Consider the following 24763-nt stretch of genomic DNA (forward strand, 5'->3'; position numbering starts at 1 on the left):
GCTGGCATGATATAATGGGCGTGGCCTGGTCGCTGGCACTAGATTGGCAGGTCAAAACCTTTTACAGTCTATGGTCAAAACAATGTTGTTTCACAAAATTAAAGGGGGATGGGGTGTCCATGTCTGTAGACAAGGGCAGATAAGAGTCACCAAACAACTCAAGTCCACATTTTCCCATTCCATCAATGTCACGTGCATTCGAAGTTTGTTGCACAATAAGCTTACTAAATAAAATCCGTGGCAAATCTCCAGAGAAGAATCTTATACTAACAGCAAGGCAATATATGCATATATACTGTATATACATACCTGTGCAGCCAATACTGTTAACAACATCCTCACGGTCCAATCTGTTTGTTACAACTCCGAATACAATTTAACAGACAGCACAAATAAATATGGCAAAAGTAGGACGTAAAAGTGACACCTTTTTGTCGCCACCTGCTGTCTGTTATAATTATTGACCATTAAGTGAAACTGCATGAAAAATAAGGTTAATATTCTGAACGAATGTGTCCAAGGCAAGCAGAGATCAAACCACAATATTCTTGTTAACTTCATTGTCTTTAATAAACCCTGAACCGTGTAGTATGTTACAGCCACAAAGCATCAAACATGTACCCAGTAGTTATGTCTGTATGGTAACATTATTCTACAGATCATCGCATGAACACAAAGAATCAAAGGAAAAATAATAAACTGACCAAAAAATGAAGTAAAAATGGGTTTTCCATCACTGCACAGTGAAATTGACCTTTTGCCCAGCACAATATTTGAATTAAATATTATAATCATTACATTTAATCACATCAATTACTTGAAAATAATATTAGCCTGGCATCTGTTTAGTAATTAAATAATTTATAAAAACCCATCTTCCCAATCTCAAATGCTTTTATGTTCATTGTTACAGTAATTTACTCTGAAAAAGAAGAGGAAAAAGGCTAATTCTATGCAAGACACCACAATCTAAAATACAGGCAATCAAGAAACAGGAGATATGTGTAGCTTGAATCTCTTTAACGTCTTTTTTAGAACAGTTGTTGGCCTGTATTTTTTTATTATGACTTTGGGGAAAAACTCAAAACGGACAAGAAAATAAATGTGAATCATTTAGTAAACGCCTTCAGAGATTATACAAATCTGGTGCTCGAGTCTTGTCACAAGGAAAGCTTTAGCACCTTTTGCCCTGAGTAACAAGCAGGGGAATAACCAGTGCAATATTCAATGTAGGAAGCAAGTAACAATCATAAATAGTGGCAACAAAAGGAAGCCTTAAGCGTTTCAGGACATTCTGAAGGTGAGTTGTGCAAACATTTAACCTCTTCATGCTGATCGCAACAGACCATTTACTAGTGAAGTGTCAGAGAAGCCCTGTTGTTTGACTAAATAAAACATTACAATACATTTAAAGGTAATTCGGTACACAGGAGAAAACCCAGAAGTCCCAAAAAGGGTTCTTCAGTTTTCCAATATGCTAATTTGAGATGTTTTGTTTGACTACAATGCATTTGCAAGGATGGCAGTCTTCAGATGTTCAAGTAATTGCTTGTTGGCATTTTAGTTTTTATAAAGCATAATTTTCTGTCTGTACATTCATTTGAAGTTAATGTAGCTGTGGAGACACTGGAGTGTATATTTGGGTACAGCGTTTAAGAGGGATCACAGATGTCAGTTCTCGGTCATGATGTTGTGCTTCCTGCTCAGAAAGGTGCGTTGTTGCTGGTTGGCGAATGGTCGCCCTCTCCATTTGATCTCCCCATTACTTTCTACTTTAGGAGGCATAACAGGAAAACACAATGGATTAAGTAATAACGGCATAAACAAAACATGAACATACACTACAGTCATTATCAGCAACTGAAACAGACCAAGCTGTGCTAAGTTAAGCAAGACCTTAATTAAGAGTTCATTAAAAAAACTTTAATAGAGAAAAAAAAACTGAACAGCTCTAACCTTCATGTTATCCACTTTGTCCTCGAAGGATTTAAAGCTTGGTGAGTTCCTGAGGATATATTTTAAAAATATTATATAACCAATAAATACTAGCTTGATTTTTTTTTTTACATGCAACCTAAAATATGGAGGAAAGAAAATTGACAGACACCTTTAAGGTTTACAAAGGAAAAAATAAATTACCTCATAGCTGGCATACTTAAAGAGTGACGCATGGAAAAGTTGCTACTGTGGAGAGCAGGTTGCAGACAGAGCGAGCAGGGAGAGTTAGCCGAGCAGACAGCGTTAGCCGAGCACAGAGCAGAGAGAAAGGGAGAGATTGTATAGCACAATGAAAAACTCGTTAAGACATCAGAACAAAGTTTAGATAATATTATATCTAACATCTCTATAATAGCTCTAATAATTGAAGGTCATATGCAAAGCGAAGACTTTAGGGACAGTGATTAAGATTCAGATACATCTATAGCTTCACAGGTACCATAGAATGTTCTAGAAATCTTCTTCAAAGGGAAGATGGCTGCCACCTGTGCAGGCTCTCGTATAGCTCTTACCCAGGGTTAGAGTATGGAAGAGCCCTGAGCAGCCCATATGCAGCGTTGTGGAGAAAAACACAGCAATAAACAAAAGAACCACTTCAAAAATCTATCAGAACATAATATTGATGATATTTAGGGCAAGAGAGAAACATAAAAGGTAGAAACAAGGATGTAGAACAGGATTTTAGTTGACGTTAACATGCATGACCATTGGGGTCAGTATTTCTTAAAATTAAATTAACACTTATTCAGCAAGGATGCATTAAATTGATCAAGTGAGAGTAAAAACATTTTTGTCACAAAAGATTTCTACTTTAAATTAATTCTGTTCTTTTGAACTTTCAATTCACCAAAGAATGCTGAAAAAAATTATCACTGTTTCCACCAAAATATTAAGCATCACAACTGTTTACAACATTGATAAGAAACATTTCTTGAGCACCATATCAGCATATTAGAATGATTTCTGAAGCAACATGTGACTGCAGTAATGATGCTGAAAATTCAGCCTTGCCATCACAGGAATAAATTACATTTTAAAATATATTAAAGCTGATTTTAAATTGTAATAGTATTCTCAATTACTGTTCTTTTATACTGTATTTTTGGTCAATTAAATGCAGCCTTGTTAAGCATAAGAGACATCTCAGAATTTAAAAATCTTACCGACCCCAAATTTTTTAACGGTAGTGTACATAACAGATTTTAGTCAGAGAAGCAAAAACAAGGATATACACAAGAAGCATAGTCACATGATTTAAGAAGCTATGCAAATATACAACTGGTTTATTTTTTGTCAACCCAGAGCATCTCATTTTGATAGGCTCTGTACCTTGACACAGTGTTCAAAACAAGCTGATCAGTGCTAAACATCACACAACTGTAGCCATCTGGAGATTTCCCAACACACAAATACCATATTATTGCAGCTACAGACAGTCAGTGGCTGTTGGCTAGAAGTCTGAAATCTGCTATAAAGACAAAAATGTATTCAACTGAATGTCTGTTTCAAGTTTGAATTAGTATCACAGGCCACTTTAAATGTAACATTAAATCAGAAAGTGAGCCCATTTCACAGTTTATAATACTGACCAAATTAAGCCTTACCCTACATTTCTTCTTTCTGAATATCCTGTTCACTCAAATGTCACAGTACGGCAGAATAGTATTCAAACTTCAACTTAGAGGTGATATATTTCAAAGTTTCTCCCCCTTGCATTCTTGAACTTTTATCGGAGAAAGTAAAAAGGACATTTGTTCAGACTTTAAAAGAGGATTTCGACTCTATTCTCTTAAGAATACCTCTTTGAAAGATGAAGGCACAAGACCAGCTTCAATCATAGATTAAAAACAACCATCATATGAGATATCAAAGGAGGAGAATGAAAAGAAAGATGAAAAGTTTAAGAGAAGTGAGATTAAGATTAGTTGTAGAAGGAAAAAAAAAAAATAGTGATGAGAGAAGGACTAAAGAGTTCACCTCATCTCTCCAAATCGGTTTCTGATGGCGGAGCCCATTGTGGAGAATGCAGCTGATGTCATCTGACCTGCCTGAGACAGAGTCTCTTGAGTCCTCTTATAGCTACAGAGAAGAGAGAGAACAATTTCAGTTCTAGCAGTTACATTTTCAACACATCAGTTGGCATTGAAATACAGTAGTTGAGAGGCAACTAAAAAACAAGACAGCAACATAAAACATCTCTTTAGAGGTGAATGCATCAAGATAGACAATACAGGCATGCAACTAAATGTTTAAAGTAAACCTCAAACCTGAGGCTGAAAATGCCTCCGACTCAAAAGTTGTGGAGTTGTGAAAAAAAGTATCATAAAATTAGTCTGTACGACTTGTGCACTATATTCACTACTGTTCAAAGGTTTGGGGTCTGTACAATTTTTTAAAAACCTCTTGTGGTCATGCAATTCAGGATTTATTTGATCAAAACCACAGAAAAAAAAGAGAACATTTTAAAATATTATTACAGCTTAAAATAACTCATAATCATTACTCCAGTCTTCAGTGTCACATGATCCTTCAGAAATCCTTCTAATATGCTGATGGGGTGCTCAATGAGATATTGTTTTTTAATATCATCAATGGTGAAAACAGTTGTCTTGCTTAATATTTTTGTGAAAAAATATTTTAAAAAAATTCCAGGATTCTTTGATGAACAGAAAGTTGAAAAGAACAGCATTTATTAGAAATATAAATCTTTTGTAACATTATAAACGTCCTTAATGTCACTTTTGATCAATTTAATGTATCCTTGCTGAATAAAATCCTTAATTTATTTAAAATAAATATACATTTAATATTACTGACCCAAAACCTAATAGTAGTGTAAAGACTTGGAATAGCGCTTTTTTTCTAACCACAGAAAATAACAGCATATGGGTTTTTGAATGGCATATGGGTGAATAAATGACAGAATCTTTATTTTTGGTTGGATTATTCTTTTAAAAGCTAACAGGACGAACTATCTTTTTGCACCAGATGCTGCTGCCTGAATCTTCCAGCACAGAATCTGCACCTGGTTCGAACACACATCATCATCCTGATGAGACACACACAATTGTGCAGTGTGGTGGAAAAATTTAACTATATATATATTAAACTAACCATGTTAGAGTAAAATCTAACCTAATTTAACATTCTGTTCATTCATCTTCTTTGAACAGAATGTACTGTACGAAACCAATGGAAAACTTGTGACAGTGTGTGCGTGTGTGTGTATAAATAACAAATATGGGAAATTAAACTAGACAGGTGTCTAAATTCAAAAACTAAAAACAGTTTGGAGTTTGGTTACCTAGTAACCAAAGGGCTTGTCAATGAAGAACCAATCAAATTATGTAATGTTTCATGTCATTTTGCCATCCTTATTCTATAAAACTGTTGTATTTGTGTTTACTGGTGGGATTCTCAATGGGATTTGTCTGAGATCCACCGGCTATTGCTTCTTTTTGGGAGATTCTCTGAGAACTGCTCGAGACTCCTGGCCGTAATAAAGAACATTTAAAGGACAATTACTCAAGTCTGTCTGTCATTAAAGCTGCGCACTGCGAGTAAGTTAGATTATCGGCTCTGGACGCTGTAGTCGACTGGAGACTCGATGGAGATTTAGACGGATGCTGTAGTCGACTGGAGACTCGCTGAAGTATGAACGTAGCTAACGTCAATTTAGACGCGCTAGCGTACAAGTTATACTAGAATAGTTAGTCTTAGGGAGACAAATCTAAAATAGTTAGGTTTGAGGATAGAAAATCCATAACAGCAGACTCTCATTTACACAGACAAATGCACCATTCACAAACACACAGATGCATGTGCATATACATTAATAGCACCTGTCCTTTTCAAAATAATATACACACTTTTCCCCACAACTCACACTCTCACATGTAATGAAATATCTAAAGCAAACAAGTACACAGCCTTCCTCACACAGCCCTCTAATGACCTTAGATAAGGCTAAGCCCATTTGCTTGGTGAAAATCCCATCATGTGTTCTCCAAGTCAGCTTTCTCAGCACATGCCAGAGCACAATCACTACACCCTTCTCAAACCGCACAATGCAACCTGCCCTTTCAATGTAATCATTTATTGAGATCACTGGGCCTGTGAGGAAGATCTCAACCTAAAAAAATATTCCTTGATAACATTATTCTTAAGGCTGATGCTTTGTATGAGAGTAACGATTTGATGTCCTTCTGTCCTTTCTGATCTATGACCTGATATCTTTGACATCAGAGGGGTCTAGTTCAGCACACCATGAAGCTTAGGAAAATTGACACTAATGTCACTGAGAAGATTGTTGTTCAGTTTCTTAAACATTTTTTTCCTTCATCTAAATGGTATGAGACTTGATTTTGTGGTTGACACTTTCTATCTCAACAAACAAAAAATAAATCGTTGTGATATCTGGTTGCACCAGACCCCAGACAATAAAATGTGACTTTGTAACAATGTTTTTTTTTAAACAAAATGTAATATCACTCACTTTATTTATGTTTTACTCTACATATGCAGTGTTGGGGGGATTTAAAATATTTTTTTTAATTTATATAAATAAATTTTCATAGACATCAATTGGAGACTATAAAAATTGCTTTTTGTTACATAATTTGTAAAACAAATTCAGTTGCAATGCAGAAAACACAAAACATGAAGGGGCGAACACATCCCTGATGGAGTAAACACACATAACACCCCCACTCCACCCCCCAAACCCACAAAATCACTCATAAGAATCGAAACATTGGCTGCCATAAGTTGCTCTCTGTTGCAAAATTTGTCAAAAATAAATCAGCTACGATGCAGAACACACAGAAATGGAGTAACATCTATGATGGAGAACAGATGCAAACACACACAACAAACACACATGTAACGCACATTAAACACATACAGTGCCCTCCACAATCATTGGCACCCGTTTAAGATGTGGTCGAGGACTTCTAAAAATTCTCCTTTTTTTTTTTAAAACAACATATAACCCAAATGCAAAAAAGAGAACAATACAACCTTTTATTTAAGTACATTACTTTGGTGGTAAAAAAAAATATCACACATTTAGAAAAAAAAAAAACTTGAAATCATGTGTCCCACAATTATTGGCACCCCTGATGTTAATACTTTGTACAACCCCCTTTTGCCAATAAGACAGCACTTAATCTCCTCCTATAACATTTCACAAGATTGGAGAACACAGAGAGAGGGATCTTTGACCATTCTTCATTGCACAATCTTTCTAGATCATCCAGTGTCCTGGGTCCTCTCTTATGCACTCTCCTCTTTAGCTCGCCCCACAGGTTTTCGATTGGGTTGAGGTCTGGGGACTGAGATGGCCATGGGAGGACCTTGAGTTTGTGACTGCTGAACCATTTTTGTGTAGATTTTGCCACATGTTTTGGATCATTATCCTGCTGAAAGACCCAATGATAACCCATCTTCAGCTTTCTGGCAGAGGCCATCAGTTTTTTATTTAAAATGTCCTGGTATTTCAATGCGTTCATAATGCCAAGAACCCTAACAAGGTTCCCAGGGCCTTTGGAAGAGAAACAGGCCCACAGCATCACAGATCCTCCACCATACTTCACGGTGGGCATGAGGTGCTTTTCGGCATACTCATCTTTTGTTTTACGCCAGACCCACTTAGAGTGTTTGTTGCCAAAAAGCTCAATCTTAGTCTCATCTGACCAAAGCACACGATCCCAGTTGAAGTCCCAGTGCCGCTTAGCAAACTCCAGACGTTTACGTTGGTGAGCGTTAGTGAGAAAAGAAGGCTTTTTCCTTGCATGCCTCCCAAACAGCTTGTTGGCATGTAGAGAGCGTCTGATGGTTGTTTTGGAGACTTTGTGATGCCACTCTTTGATGCAATTCTGTGACAGTGAGGCCATCCTTAAAAATATTCTTGTTTGCCGTAACCCGACCGACCCTGTCAAATTAGGACCGACCCAATTATTATTATTTTTTCCCCTTTAGGCCGACCGACTTGCCGGTTGTAAACTTGCATTAAGACCGACCGATTTTTTTTTTACTCTTCAAACAACTAATACAAATGCAATAAAATAATATAAATTTATTATAGTAAGTATTGTGAATATAAATTGCGTAGGCTACGTTCTTTCTTTTAAATAAAAACCCGTGGCGTCATCTATTATGATTATGTTTAGACCATTGGTTTATGCATGTCACACTATGGCCTGTGCGTTCCCTTCGTTTCATTCACTGTCAATGGTTCGCGCTCGGTGATGATGGCTGCGGCGCGGCTGCTTGTGAAATACGTCTGTATGAGCCTACATTTAGTATAATGAGCCTACGCTCATTATTCGAAATTCTTAACCCTTTCACACGTAAGTTTAAAATATTCTAACTGACCCCCCAGCGTGAGTTTTTCAAGGTGACCGTTATTTAGAACCTGTCACTTTAATGTTTCCATGGTGACGCGTCATTTCTTGTCACGTGACACAGCGCAATCACAACACAGAGCTGAATGAGTGATGATCTGCTTTTATGTCTTTTTTCCTTTAGTATTCAAAATATTCACAAATGTATTAGCTATACTATGAAACACTGATATTCCGATTGTCAAATATGTGCAAGTGGATGTGTATTGTTGTTTAAACATCTTTATAACGATCGCGTTAGTTGAGCTGTATGGGCGATGGGCGGCGCCATGTTAGTTTGTTTCACAGTTCAGAGAATCGGATCTGTTGTTTCTCACGAAATACATGAAAGTAAGTGGCCGGTGAACTAGGAGAAGAATAGGGTAAAATGTAAAGCTACTTACACAATGTGTATCTGATATGAATAAAACGTTTCTCCTTATTATAATGGAAATGATTATTGTTGCCGTTTCCATAGACATCAGTGTCTATTTTACTAATTCAAAATCACTGTTTTGCTAGTACTTATGTGTATTTAAATGTCTGAAACCTAAAATAAACATTATGTGGTTTAAAATACTCAATAGTTGTGATATATGACAGCACTGAGTGCGTCCGTCTCTGGCTCAGCGCCAGCCAACGCGCGAAAGCAGTTTGAATTTAGCAGTTGATCACGTGATGCACTGACCGTTCTAATCACACCGGTTGGCTGCTCCGGTTGGCACACTGGCTGCTCCAGGGACCAGCCAAGACTGATCACACCGGTGTGATCGTACGCGTCAAAGGGTTAATGGTCAAATAGGGAATAGGAGAATTAGGGAATCGATGTTAACGGCCTTTTCTCGGAGCGCGTCCAGCTCGTCACGATATGCCCACCGCGAACGCGCGTCACACAGCAACTGCAGGCTCTGACAAACAAACACACATAAGTATGGGAAGCCAAACACACCGAAAGGGGGACGAAACGGCACGGTGTGTTACAGAGTTCGCGCTGCGCTGACTCGTAATCTGCGTGGCTCAATGGACCGAGACGCGCGAGCGCGACAGACTCGACAGCGCAGGGAGAAGTGTTTGCTTGCGCCAGCCAATGGTCAGAGCGGCGCGAATTAATCTCACCAACGCCGCGCTGACCAATAAAACAGCACATCCCATACCGAAATGTACTAAATAGCACAAAAGAATATCGACCATTCCATAATATGTCAGGACTACTTAATCGGCCTATAGTTTCCTACAATGCGCCTAGCCATTTGACCACACTGATTTCCGTTAAAGGTTCCCTAAGCGATCCTGGGTGACGTCACTTCTTGTTGACGTTCGAACTATTGTCAAACAAAACGGAGGCTAGCTAGACCCTCCCTCCTCCTCATCCGCACACTAACCCCCCAAACCACACCCCCAAACCCTTCTTGTCGGTCATTGGCTGGAACAGTTTGTTATGTTTTGGGGAGCGGGTCGCTGCAGTTTGTTTTTGGTGCTGTTTGTGAAGCATGGGCTGTCTACAGAGATCGCGTTTCTTTACAGTGTGTTCAGGGGACAGGCAGCCAGCGGATAGTGAGGAGATGTTTGCTGTATGTGACAAAAAATGTTTTGGCCTAAAAAACACATGACATCGCTTAGAGCACCTTTAATAATAGCAGATGTTTATGGGTCAAATCTCTCACTCTCTCCCTGCAACTTTTTGTTACCCTCCTTTCCTGCCCCTAGACCAGAAATGGGGCTTGTAACAGTATGGGTCAAATGTAAACGAATGGTGCCAAACGCGCTGTTTTATTGGTCGGCGCGGCGCTGGTGAGATAAGTCATTTTAATTTATTTGTTTCCCTCTGAAAATCCACTTTCATTGAAATCTAGTGGCTCCTTTTTCTTTTCTTTTTTTTTTGATTCTGCCTATTTTTTTCCAAATGAATGCAGCTGGAATTAATGCAATAAATATTTTTTTTTTTTTTACAAAGATTTCAAATTGTTTGTGGTCTATAACCTGTATCAGAATGAGGTTCGCAATGGTGCGCCCGAAGGCATGAGTTGAAGACACAGTCAGTGACGTCACGATATGCAAATTTGTTTAAATTCATACCGACGTAATCACCATGACCAAAATTATCCTTTTTTTTTTTTACATTGAATCTTGAAAAAAAAATATAGACCTACCTACCGACCCTTTTTTTTTTTTTTTTTGCTGTTACTGCAAACCAAAATATTTTTAAGGATGGCCTGAGCTTAGGACTTTTTTTTACTTCTCTTACCATCCTCCTCACTGTGCGTTGTGGCAAGATAAACTTGGGACCTCTTCCAGCCTTGTTTGTCACTGTTCCAGTTGTTTTAAACTTCTTAATGATTCCTCTGACTGTAGATACGGGCAAGTTAAGGCGAGTGGCTATTTTCTTGTTGCCATTGCCTGACTTATGAAGGTCGACACACATCTGCCTTACTTGAATGGTGTGTTCTCTTGTCTTTGCCATGTTGACAAATGGGTAAGAGAATTAGGCCTCTGTGTCACGTCATATTTATACCCCAGGGAAACAGGAAGTCATGAATTACTAATTAAAAGTTCCTAGATACCCTGACCAACTTTAGCAACTACAGAAAAATATATTTTAAATAAAATCAATCAAATTTTTCAGCGTAATCGTTACGGGTGTCAATAATTGTGGGACACATGATTTCAAGGGTTTTTTGTTTCTAAATGTGTGATTTTTTTTTTTACCACCAAAGTAATGTACTTAAAAGGTTGGATTTTTCTCTTTTTTTGCATTTGGGTTATATGTTGTTTAAAATAAAAGGAGAATTTTTAGAAGTCCTCGACCACATCTTAAACAGGGGTGCCAATAATTGTGGAGGGCACTGTATATGACACTATGTTCAGGTTTGACTGTAATCATGTCATCATAATTCCCCAAAACTATACTTCAGTGCAAAAAAATGCTAAACTTTGAAAAAGAGTAACTTTCATTGTCATAATTATTTTAGAATGTCTAAACATAAACCTTGAAAAGATGTATACCCATGAGGAAATGGCAAATGAGCCATTGAGTAATCCTTTAAAGCCATCGACTGGCTGTAGCTGAAATTTCATGTTTTTTTATTTTAAAAGGTGTTTGTTCTCCAGTTGATGGCAGCAATCTTCCATTAAAGATTAAACCATGGCACATTGTCCATGTTTTCGCCATGAATGAAAAAGAGAAATGTGGATTTTTATAAAAGTGAATTCTACATAAAAGTTGTTGTTTTTTATAAAAAACCTATTTAAAAAAAAAAAAGATATGTAAATTTGAAAAAAAACGTAAATTACCCCAACACTGCACAAATGTAGAGGAAAACCATAAAGTGAGTGATATTACATTTGTTAAAAATAAAATAAAATAAACATTATGTTACAAAATCACATTTTATTGTCTGGGGTCTCTTAACATCCTGAGTGTACATGAACAACGAATAGCTGATAAGGGTTAACCTATTTCAGGGTTAAAGCGTTGTTGAGTGCTGCTTTATAGGACTATAATAGCAATGCATAAAACATTGTATTAATGTATTAACATACTTTATGATGTTACATTATTATCCAGAGTTATATGCTTTAACATTAAATTTAAATGTAACATTTTTAATTTAACCCATTTTATATGGGAGGTTTAAACAAATTATAAACTGTTTTTTGTTCATAAACTTTTAAACACAAACAAAAAAATAAAATTAAAAATCCCAGATAAAAATGCAGGCACATTGATTAATTTAAATATAAAAAAAATATATATATATCAAACTCACGCATCAGAACGTCCAATGTCCTCAAGTGTGGCCGAAGCAGAAAGGTATCTACAAACACAAATGTCCACATTACTAACATATAATAACATACAAAAGTCCTGTTTAAATTCTGTGAATTGTGCACACTGCAATAAACTAATGGATGTTAAAAGATTTTGACATTAGACCTAAAATTGATGACAAATTAAAGGGCTTAGAGGTGAATGGCGCTGGATCTAGTCCAGAACATAAAACTAATATTAACAGAATTTAGACACACGGATCTGAATGCAAATCACCGCCCAGTGATGTTGAAAAACTACTATAACAGGTCTACTTCTCTTTGTACGGAAGCGTAGTGCATTCACTTGAAGAAAAAAAATCTACTCTGTTTTTCTGAATTAACGAGTTACGGTACCGGTAATTATCTCAGAATTATGAGAAATGTTTCTTGAAAAATATTTTTTTCACTCTGTTTTTATGAATTAATGAGTTACTAATAATTTTGACATAATTAAGTAATTAATTCAGAAAAACAGAGCAAAAACTTTTTCCCATGAAAAATTCTCTCGTAATTCTGAGATAATTAACTCGTTAATTCAGAAAAACAGAGCAAAAACTTTTTTTCATGAAAAAATATCTTATTTTCTGAGATAATTAACTCGTTAATTCAGAAAAACAGACTAGATTTTTTTTTTCTCAAGTGAATGCACTACGCTTCCGTATCTTTGGCTTAGATGTCTTAAAACACTCCCTAACACTATATATCAGCTATTTTTGTGTATATATAAATTACACATTACTGATCACAATCTCAAAATATTCTGCTTAAGAGAATAAAAAATCTGCTATCTTTATTTGATTTAGGCACCTTAATACAGCTCTGATATCATGTTTTGAGCAGAATATATCTGCATATGAAACTGGGTGGGAGGGAACGTCTGTTTTCAAACGTCCAAATACACAACACAGGTGTAACCACAAAGGCTAAATCCAGACAAAAAGGCCAGCTGAGCTTGGCATCAATAGGAAATAAGAGATAAATATAATAAAACTGAAAGGAACCAAAAAGGACAAAACCTTCCAGTTGTTCCAACCTATTTTGTTATATTTGTCTCTCACTTCATAGAGCATCAGAAGCTAGCCAGTTTCATTGTTCAAGTAATATAATCAGAACTAATAAAACATATAGCTTGATATGTGAACTGATGCTACAGTACTTCTATTAATTATGAGATATATGCTGTCATAAAATAGAGGTTTTGAGAGCTGGCAAACTCCCTTATGGAAAGGAAACACAAACATTCATTTACTTGGAAGCACAAAGGATACAAATGAAACAGAAACAAGGCAGTAGCAGGTCCACACCTAGCAAACAGAAATCACAAGACCAAGCAACTACAGGCAAAAGAGAGAAAACTCACAAATTAGACGAGGTAACTCTACGATTCAAGTCTCCAAGAGTTTGTGAGGTTCTCATATAACTAGAAGCAGAAATATAGAAAAATTAACGGAAGCTAATTTATTTTTATTTTTTTTACTAAACGGTTTAAGCTGAGATGCTAGTGAAAGAACACCAACGATTAGCTTCAAGAAGATAGGACTGAAAATAGAAAATAGGACTGTGGATATATTATATATATATAATATATATAATTGATATGCATATACATTACATATTCAAATACTACTAATAATAATAATAATAATAATAATAATAATAATAATAAAGGGAAAAAATGTCCCATTTGTGGGCACTGTTAAGAGATTTAGACAGCACATAAAATCACAGCATGAGATTAGAGAAGACAGGTGATCTTCAAACAGACTGGACAGGTTACAGACAGAAAGTACTCACGCATTGGAGCACTGAACATCATGCCAGCCTTTGTTGATGTTCTGTTTGATTTCAGAGAGGGGGCTGATCCCAAGCCTGCGCTTCAGCTCAGCGGCATGCCTCTCCTTTGCCACGAGAACTTGTCTCAGTGTCTGAATCTCATCGTCAACCTAACACAGAAAAATACAAGATAAAACTAAACAAATGTTTAGAATGACTGTCCTGAAACATTAAAAGCAAAATTATAGTATTCATTTAGGCAAAAACTGAAACCAAAAGTAAAGTTTTGGTAATTGGGAAATTGAATTCGGGATGCTGTTCAGGGTATTGAGTTCTCGGGTGATAAATTAAACCAGTTGTAGTAAAAAGTTGAAGTTCTTTGGACAGATATTCCAGCCAAACATGTTTTACATATTGTTACTTTAACGTACACACTGCTGACATATTTAGCTGTGGTATTCAAGTTTTGCACACAAAATAGATGCTTGAAACAGTCAAAATGCATAGTCAGAATGCACCAATTAATCTTCACTGATTTTGGCCAATTCAATTTGGGGTTGTGCTTCAGGGGACGCGTTACAGAAAGATCCTAACTTTAGAATCCTATCTTATCTGTTTGGTAACCATGGCAATTTCAATTAGGACCTAATTTAGGACACATTTAGGACAAAAGCTATTACAAAATGGCATTTCTTAAGTGCATAATCTTATCTTAACTACAGATAGGAAAAGGGTATTACAGAAGCATCTTAACTTCACCAACAAAAAAAAAACTAAAAAAAACAATCTTAAAGGAGTAGTTCACTTTAAAAAAAAACTTTTGCTGATAATTTACTCACCCCCATGTCATCCAAGATGTCCATGTCTTTCTTTCTTCAGTCGAAAAGAAATTAATGTTTTTGATGAAAACATTCCAGAATTTTTCTCCATATAATGGACTTCAATGGGACCCAAACGGTTTTAAGGTCTAAATGACCGTTTCAGTGCAGCTTCAAAGGGCTTTAAACGACACCAGACGATGAATAAGGGTCTTATCTAGAGAAACGATCTGTCATTTCAAAAATAAATAAAAAAGTTAACGTTTTATAGGCGAAAAAGCTCGCCTTGCGAACTCTCCTGTTCGAACTCGTTCATCAAAATGAACAAGTCAATGACTCGAAAAAAGATTTGTTCATTTTGATGAACGAGTTCGAACAGGAGAGTTTGCAAGGCCAGCATTTGTGCCTATAAAACTTTAACTTTTTTATTTATTTTTGAAATGACCGATCGTTTCGCTAGATAAGACCCTTATTCATCGTCTGGTGTCGTTTAAAGCCCTTTGAAGCTGCACTGAAACGGTCATTTAGACCTTGAACCGTTTGGCTACCATTGAAGTCCATTATGGAGAAAAATCCTGGAATGTTTTTACCAAAACATTAATTTCTTTTCGACTGAAGAAAGAAAGACATGGACATCTTGGATGACATGGGGGTGAGTAAATTATCAGCAAACGTTTTTTAAAAAGTGAACTACTCCTTTAACTTTAGGACAACCCCAATGGTGTCCTAACTTCAAAATTATTTGAAAGCCAACTGTTAAAAAAAAAAAAATCACATAATAATAGCCCTGTCTGAGAATAGAGTCAAATTTATTAATGATACAAGATGAAGAACAGCGATGTTTGATGGTGGAAAGACTTTGTGAACACCCAAATGATGTGCTGCACTTTGACGACAAAACTCTGACAAATAATTACACACTCCTATGAAATAAAAGGATTAGGCTTTGCCTTCTCTACCAAGCTTATCAAAACTTCACTTAATGATAATCACCACTTATTTTGTTTTTCCATTCTCTAGTTTTTCCTTTTTACTTCACAGCAGCAGTTTGCGTGTCGTTGGTTGCTTGGTAACACAGACCTGAGAGTTGATTACCGAACTCGATGGAGGGGTTTAAGATTTCCTAACTACAGATAAAATGAGATTTTGTGTGATAGGATAAGAACCCTTAATCTACTTAAGATTTTCTTCTGTAATACGAATTTGTGAAAAATCCTTAATTAACTTGTCAAATCTTAAAGGAGAACTCCGGCGCAAAATTAACCTTTGGTCTAATAAAACATTGGTACCTAGTCAACCGTTCTCTGAGATTTGTTTTCATGATAATCGAATGTAAAGAGTTTTATCTCTAAAAACTGTTTAGCGTATAACGCTAGTAATGGGGGCATATAATAAGTAAAAAGAAATCACTAGTTTATACCACTAACAAGGCACAAAATAGCCCCACACTAACACAGTAACATAATGAGGGTCCCTACATGCAAAACGAAGCATTGAGAACTTTGTAAGTGTACAGACCGTTTAATAAGAAGATATTTTATAAAGACAGTCCACTTCGTGTATACAGACAGGAGCCATCTTTGGAAAACAGTCTCAACTAGTCAAACCACGAACGCCATTCATACAGTTCAGAAGTTCACTGAACTTCATACAGTTTAGCTCACTTAGCACGTCGTTCGTGGTTTGACTAGTCGAGACTGTTTTCCAAAGATGGATCATTTAAATTTTAGCGTTTCCGATTCCAATTCTTATCAATTCTTAGTTTTGATTCCAATATTTTTTTTTAAATTAAGTAATTTTTTTGCAGCTGAAAACCATGAAAAAAAAAAAAAAAAAATCAACAGCCTAAAGAACTACTAACTAATAAACTAGACCAATATAAATTTCAAACATTATTAAAGACAAGTATACAGTCAATAATACAATAAGAACAAACAAGCAAATTAACAATAGCACAAATAAAAACAACTGAAAGTTCATAAATTGCAATCAAATGTAAAATAACATTGTATAGTTTTCTTTTTATAAATTAATTCTTATTAAGGTTAAAAAAGTTATTTAGTCAAGATCAGTGAGTGATTTTCCTTTTCTTTTGTTCTTTGATTAACAGTAATGACAGACGGCAGTAGGTTTATTAGGCTGCTGTCACTTTAAAGGTGGGATCAGTAGTTTTTGAAATATGCTGTTTGGATGTTAGTCAGTCCGACACAACAACACACATGTAGCCAATCAGCAGTAGGGGCAACGTATGACGGTGGAGGAGAGATAACGATCAAGAGGGAGATTTGAACTAAAGACTGCAGGAATAGAGATATGAGACAATACAAAAGACAAAAGCTCACAATAAATCACTGTAAAATAAAGGGTTATGCCTGGGCAAGAGCTTTAGGACCCGTGTTAATATTAGAAACGCTGTCCAGCGCAGGAGAGAGCTAAGTGGGAAGGCCTGAAAACAGACGCGGATGTTGCTTTGATTCGGGTCCACACGTGAGTAACACTGGGTTTGAGTGTCATTGTGTGTCTGGAGCTGCTGTGCTGTTGCCAACTAACAACAACCAACTCTTGTTTGCAATTACTATCGTGTACAGTACGTACATTTTTTGTGCTTCCTTGTCATTCGTTCATCATCTGCGCTTTATTTTTCGTGAAGCATTATTCTGTTGCGCTTCTGTAAACAGACATCCACTCTTGGATTGCGTGCGTAACGGAGGACAGCTAGTGTGAGTCGCGCTGACGATTGCTAGTGAATGCAGTGTTTAGTGTCATTGTTAGTGCACTCGACTCGCTTGCAGGGGGATCAGGGTTCGAGACCGACTGGGCTGTTAGGATTGTGAGTTTTGGAGGCGGAGCAAATGAAGAAGGGGTGTGTTTGTTTGGCTTGATTTCAAATATCAACATTGGCCAATAGCATATTTAAAAAAAGACTTACCCCACCTTTAAAGGTACAATATGTAAGAACTTAATAAAATATCCAAAAATCACTTGCACAGTGTGATATATTTTCTGCAGTTGTGTACTTAAAAAATCTTAGGAGACTTTTGGGATATTGTATTTCAGAGAAATTCCAATTTTAAATAAGTGGCCCTCCCGGAAAAAAAATGTCGCCTGTCAATGACGCAATATCCGCGCTATCCTCGGTTTCCGTTGATACTGCCATAGCCATGACGTAACCATGGCGACAGACGTGGACAACTGCGTAGTGCGTAACGTTTAGCGGCACGCAGTTCTTGTTTCTTTAAAACATAGACCATGGCAAGCAGACTTTGGGACAAACAAGGAGAACTAAAATGAGGATCAATATCACCGTGGCGTTTTTGAGATGCCGAGAGCTCCACGTCCACGACTAACTTGGACTTGACAGAGCTTCACAAGTCACGACTTGACAGCTTTATTAGACAGGTGAGCAAATGTACATAAAACAAACAAATCAATGTTATATAACGTTAGCTCAACATGATGAAATGTTAGAATATGGTCAGTACGTTATTCTAATGTTGATCTAGCTTACTGCTAGTTTCGTATAGCAAACGAACTAACACGTAGTATAACATTATAACGTTCAACACACATTTAAATGCCGTTTAGTGTGATAGTGTAACGTTAGACCATGTGAAGCAGCACTGCGTTACCTCACAAGTTGAATTCGTCTAATAAACTGACTAGGGGTGTCCCCGACTAAGGATTTTCATAGTCGAATCAGAATCGTCAAGTCTTGCCTATAGTCGACTAATAGTCGAATCATGTGTGTGGGGGGGAGGGGCGGGTCTTTAACATTTTAAAGCCGCGATGTACATAACATCACACAAAGATATAGAAGAAAATGTATAAAAACATTTCGGATCAATAAAACTAAGAAATAACATAAATAACTGCAGAAAGGCCACACTGTGCAGACAGGATTTGCATTTCACATGCAAATCAATTAAATCGGCTAAATTGCCTGTGCGAGCAGGCTCTAAGTACAGCGCAACATCGATGCACCGAAAAAATAAACAATTAATTTACAGAATTAAATTAGAACAGAATATACCTTTCTAATAAATAAAAATACAAAACGAAATAAGTCAGAATCAAGTCACAAGATACAAAACAAATGTGTGCAAAATGCCTATTCAAAACACAAGCCACAAATAGTTAAATTAGATAACCTGAGATATCAATAAATAAAATTAAAATAACGAAAGTATAGCCAGAATTGTCAACTTTGTCTTTTTAACTGCAGAAACAACAATAAACGCTAAACTGGAGCGGCAGTATTTTTAGCTAAACATGTTCACAGCATCCACAAATCAAATTAGAACCGGCTGAAATGTTTTTAAATCACGTACCCATACCTGATCGAGAAACAAAATCTAGTCTTTCACTCGGCCTGTGTCCGTTTGAGTCTTTTGTGTGCGCGGATAAAATACATTCTAAAACGCTTCACGTGAAAAACGTTTAACGGCTTAATGTCCTAAGAGTAAAGGCCTGTTCACACCGGGACGAATTTCGGGCGCGTTATTCGCCGACGTTTAACGCCTCGTGACTAAACAAAGGGCGCCTATGTGAGTGTGCACACCGACGCGAAAAACGCCACGCGTAAAAGCGTCATTTTTTAAAAAACGCCTCGGGTTCGTCTTTTTGGTTTGACGCGCCGCGTCAAAAACTATCTGACCAATGAGATTGGCGCTTTTGCTCACGTGTCTGGAGCTTCTGAAGTTACAGTAAAACACAACTTGGGGGCGCTCAAACACAAAACGGTCTTGCCGAGCACACAAACGTAACGGCGAAGAAGATGCGCCAAGTAGCGTCTACACACCATAGATATCCATAATAAAGGCTAGATGTCTCGTCCGCGCTGCTGGCCAATGGCCTTTATTATGGATATCTATGGTCTACACTGCCGGGAAGAAATAAGACGAGGAAGATGCAAGGCAAGATGAATGTAGAGCTGCTGGTCTCGTTGGTGTCGGAACATAAAGAACTATACACTCACCTAAAGGATTATTAGGAACACCTGTTCAATTTCTCATTAATGCAATTATCTAATCAAGCAATCACATGGCAGTTGCTTCAATGCATTTAGGGGTGTGGTCCTGGTCAAGACAATCTTCTGAACTCCAAACTGAATGTCAGAATGGGAAAGAAAGGTGATTTAAGCAATTTTGAGCGTGGCATGGTTGTTGGTGCCAGACGGGCCGGTCTGAGTATTTCACAATCTGCTCAGTTACTGGGATTTTCACGCACAACCATTTCTAGGGTTTACAAAGAATGGTGTGAAAAGGGAAAGACATCCAGTATGCGGCAGTCCTGTGGGCGAAAATGCCTTGTTGATGCTAGAGGTCAGAGGAGAATGGGCCGACTGATTCAAGCTGATAGAAGAGCAACTTTGACTGAAATAACCCAGTGTTTCCGCTACATTCATTCTGCCGTGGCGGGCCGCCACACCTAAAATCATCCCGCCACGGCTGCAGCTTCTCGGTCCGATATTGTATGTGTTATTGTTAAGCCCCACTAAAGGCATACAAAACATTGTAAAGCACCATAAAGTTTTCGCACTATATTCCAAGACTTCTAAAGTCATTCAATAGCATAATGTGAGGTAAAAATGTATATTTAAGTCGTTAAGTTAAAGTTAATGGAAACTCATCTCTCCTCGGTCATTCTCCATTCAGCATTCAAACAGCACGTCACGTTCGGGTACGACAGTAACACGACGACACTCTCTTCAAGATCAATGTTCCCATTATTATACTTTATTTGTAGATAAAGATCTATAGTTTGCATAAAATGACCTTATCTTGCTAGAGTTTATAGCGCTTTCTAAATCATATTCCTTTCTCCCGGGTGTCTGTTACTACAGCACTAGAGTAGAGAGCACTATGAATTGTTCTTCATGCGCACTGTAAGTTAACTGAAATTTAAAACTGTTAAAAGAAAAGGCTCAATAAACTGTTGCAAAGATATAATACATTAAGCATAGATAGATATAATCTCTTCGCTTTGAACTTTTCAATGCGAAGCGCTGCACGCTGTGACTTCGCGTTGCTTCAAGTGCATCATTCTGCGCACGGGATGCGCATAATCGCTTTGCCGCTCTTATTGGCGCCTTTCATGTTATAATGCTTAGGGGAAGTTTAAACACCTGGGATAAGGGGGCATGGCCAGTGGGAATATCACTCATGGGCCACGCCCCCTCCCCTAGCGAAATGGGCCTGCCACCACGGCTGGAAAAAATCCTAGAGGAAACACTGTAACCACTCGTTACAACCGAGGTATGCAGCAAAGCATTTGTGAAGCCACAACACGCACAACCTTGAGGCGGATGGGCTACAACAGCAGAAGACCCCACCGGGTACCACTCATCTCCACTACAAATAGGAAAAAGAGGCTACAATTTGCAAGAGCTCACCAAAATTGGACAGTTGAAGACTGGAAAAATGTTGCCTGCTCTGATGAGTCTCGATTTCTGTTGAGACATTCAGATGGTAGAGTCAGAATTTGGCGTAAACAGAATGAGAACATGGATCCATCATGCCTTGTTACCACTGTGCAGGCTGGTGGTGGTGGTGTAATGGTGTGGGGGATGTTTTCTTGGCACACTTTAGGCCCCTTAGTGCCAATTGGGCATCGTTTAAATGCCACGGCCTACCTGAGCATTGTTTCTGACCATGTCCATCCCTTTATGGCCACCATGTACCCATCCTCTGATGGCTACTTCCAGCAGGATAATGCACCATGTCACAAAGCTCGAATCATTTCAAATTGGTTTCTTGAACATGACAATGAGTTCACTGTACTAAAATGGCCCCCACAGTCACCAGATCTCAACCCAATAGAGCATCTTTGGGATGTGGTGGAACGGGAGCTTCGTGCCCTGGATGTGCATCCCACAAATCTCCATCAACTGCAAGATGCTGTCCTATCAATATGGGCCAACATTTCTAAAGAATGCTTTCTGCACCTTGTTGAATCAATGCCAGGTAGAATTAAGGCAGTTCTGAAGGCGAAAGGGGGTCAAACACAGTATTAGTATGGTGTTCCTAATAATCCTTTAGGTGAGTGTATGACAAACGCGACAGCGACTACAAAATAGGACTATTTCTGTTTTACATTAAGCGCCATCTAATGTCAGGGAATGAATTTGCATGTTCACTCGGCTCAACGTCAGCGAAAATCGCTTGGGTGTGAACACAAAAAACGCGTTGAAAAACGCTGACGAATAACGCGCGCCGATATTCGTCCCTGTGTGTACAGGGCTTTAGACAGTTATATTTAAAAATCAAATTCTGTACACACATTATTAATAAAGCATACTATATAGCCTACAGAAAATCAGATGAGCCCAGAATATGAACGCAACACGTTTAATTACACGTTAAGCATTTTCCTCTCATAGAAAACCGTTATTATAAAGAAAACGCTACGTGACTTTCTATAGGAGAAACGCGTTGCGTTCATATTCTGGGTTCATCTGCTTATCTGCACATAGTATGATTTCTTAATAAGGTGTGTACGGTGTACATGCGTAAAAGTGCCCTATAAGCGTTTTAAAAGCTTTTTTCACGTTAAGCGTTTTAGAATGTCCCGAGGAAAACCAACTTGTTAACGTTGGCCGGCAGAAGTGCGATCAAAGTTTCCTGATGCTAAATCCAGCCTTGGAGAATATCCTTTCTGATGGTGTGCATCCAAACTTTATATTTTCTTATCCCAGACATTTTTAAAGATTTAAATCCCTGCCGCCAAGATGCTGCTCTGTCGGTCACGGATCGAAAGTGAAACTTAAATCTGTCACAGGGGTGGTTGGATTAATTCACGCACGCTAAAGATATTTATTAAAAGCTTCTTTTTTTGCACATTTTTATTTACAGCATTATCATAATAGGCTGTATGTATTGACAGAAAACCGGTAGTTCTATGTGAAATCAGACATTGAGCACACTCAACCGAAGTGCCATGATCCTCGTTTCATAACGCCTCTGCAAAGATTCGACCGTGAAATTGGTAGTCGAATCTGGCTCCTCCTATCGAAGCATCGAATCTTCGACTATTCGGGCTCACCCCTAAAACTGACCTGTGTGAATAATCCAGCACTTGTGGGTAGTTCGGTAGAATTAAATGTCCTTATTCCTTTATATCCGCGGGACTCGCGTGTGATATCGGTCTCTTTAGCAATCGCGACCTGCTTCGTACCACTGTAATGTTAAAAAACATGAATGTTTGCACTCATCCATAAACATTATTAGATCCATCAGCTTGACAGCAAGTCCCATCATTCAGCTCATCACTGCGTCATCAACCTACGCCTTTGTTATTGTTGGAAACTGCGCCCTCTCGTGGCGAAAAAATCTTACATATTGTGCCTTTAAGACTTAATTCATGAATACAATATACTATTACACATGCGTTTTGTTTCTCAACTGTTTACATTCACTTAAGACATAAACGACTGTTTACGAGGATATTTTGACATAATTTTGTGTGTATTTGTCTGTTCAAGTGCAAAAAGACGCAAAAGAGAACTCAATTCAGTATTCATCATGTACTATATGAGAGGCTGATTTTTGTGCGCACGCTCTGGATGTGCCCAGCACAGAAAACAACACGTCAGTGCCGAAATGTAGTTCTCTTTCACGTCTTCTTTTTCGGGCCGATAACGATAACATTAAAAATGAACATGTATCGGCCGATACCGATATGGTGGCCGATATATCGTGCATCCCTAATTTATTTATTTTTTAAACATTCTTTTTAGTGTTTAAAATAATTTTGGGTGAACAGATTTTCAATGAAGTGGCAGAAGTTTCTCTCATATATGTTTTGAAGATGAACAAAGGTGTTATCGGTTTGGAACAACAGAACTGTGAGTAATTCATGAGAGAGTTTTCATTATTGGGTGAACTCTCCGTTTAAGACAACACAACATTTCATATAATCTTAGCAGTAATTGAGCTGTAAGTGTGTGAGGGTAAAGGGTGTTGGATAAAGTCTGCGGTACCTTGGTGAGTTCCACCTGTATCTCTTCTGCCTCCTCCTCTGTCAGGCCTGGTGGCAGAGTCCCTCCAATGGCTACACCTGGAGATGTCACTGAAGAACCTATAAACACACAAACAAATGCAGGGCTTCAGACCAAAAGAGCTGATGTACTGATAGATATACTGTGGGTCTTCGCATGAGAGCCACGGGATCAGGGGGTGGAAGTACAACAGGGGTGGCATGAGGGTTTCTATCCAGACAGTGTATCTTTTTTAGTATCTCCAGTTAGGTCAACACTACATGATCAGCTGTTAGGCCGAACAGACATGTTATAACGTTAATGTAACGTTAATGTACCGAGAGTTGTAGTGCATGTAATTAAAGCCTACAATTAAACCCGCAAAAACAGTTTCCCTACATAATACTCTCTTAATATCATACTTCCTATTAGCGCCACCCACTCGGTAGACAGACACACATCTTTAGTGCACCTGCTCAATACACAGACAACTCTCACACACACAGACGACACTTACCGTGTTCAGAAGAGTCCATTTCTAAATTAAATATGATCTTCGGTCAGGTTTACCTGCGTGTAAACAAATGTCACCGCGTATATTTTGGGATGAGTGGAAAAAGAGAAATGACCCTCCCTGACTTGAACAACACAAGAGGCTTTAGGTTTAACCAGCGCAGCGACGGGCTTGAGCTTCCGGAGCGCGGATATGACGTCACCACGCCCTACGCCTACGCTCGCGCTTTTTACGATTAAAAGACCTGTACCTATTTTATGTATTTTATATACAGGATACAGAACATGGATTACTTTTACGTGCTTTGTACTGTCATGGGAAATTGTTAAATTCGGTTTGTTAATTAAGGATAAAAAGGTATCTTATGTAATAAATAATCTGTTGCTTTTACTGAAATTTTACATATAAAAATGTAAATTTTTCAAAATTCCTCCACGATTATTGTTCTTTAAAGAGGAATTTCTAATATATTTAGAGACACCGAGAGAGATGA

At 37.8% G+C, this 24763-nt stretch overlaps 1 protein-coding gene across 11 annotated transcripts; it reads right to left on the bottom strand.

Moving 5' to 3' along the window:
- Positions 1-545: 545 nt before the first annotated feature.
- Positions 546-24464, bottom strand: tpd52l2a (tpd52 like 2a). 11 transcript variants are annotated; one of them, XM_056261067.1, is made up of 10 exons: positions 24274-24464; positions 23760-23857; positions 13986-14134; positions 13552-13611; positions 12149-12196; positions 3976-4077; positions 2511-2534; positions 2140-2184; positions 1957-2005; positions 546-1769 (listed from the first exon to the last, which is right to left on the bottom strand). In XM_056261067.1, exons 1-10 carry the CDS (start codon positions 24290-24292, stop codon positions 1704-1706), a joined length of 660 nt encoding a protein of 219 aa, XP_056117042.1. In that variant the 5' UTR covers positions 24293-24464; the 3' UTR covers positions 546-1703. The 11 variants fall into 11 exon arrangements, 10 of the variants coding, with proteins under 10 accessions (XP_056117042.1, XP_056117046.1, XP_056117043.1 ...); XM_056261071.1 differs by having other exon boundaries at positions 546-1772; XM_056261068.1 differs by lacking the exon at positions 2511-2534 and having other exon boundaries at positions 24274-24463.
- Positions 24465-24763: the final 299 nt, after the last annotated feature.

The sequence above is a fragment of the Rhinichthys klamathensis genome, unplaced genomic scaffold, assembly GCF_029890125.1.
Source record: "Rhinichthys klamathensis goyatoka isolate OS25496 unplaced genomic scaffold, OSU_Roscu_1.1 h1tg000180l_1, whole genome shotgun sequence".
Classification (NCBI taxonomy): Eukaryota; Metazoa; Chordata; class Actinopteri; order Cypriniformes; family Leuciscidae; genus Rhinichthys; species Rhinichthys klamathensis.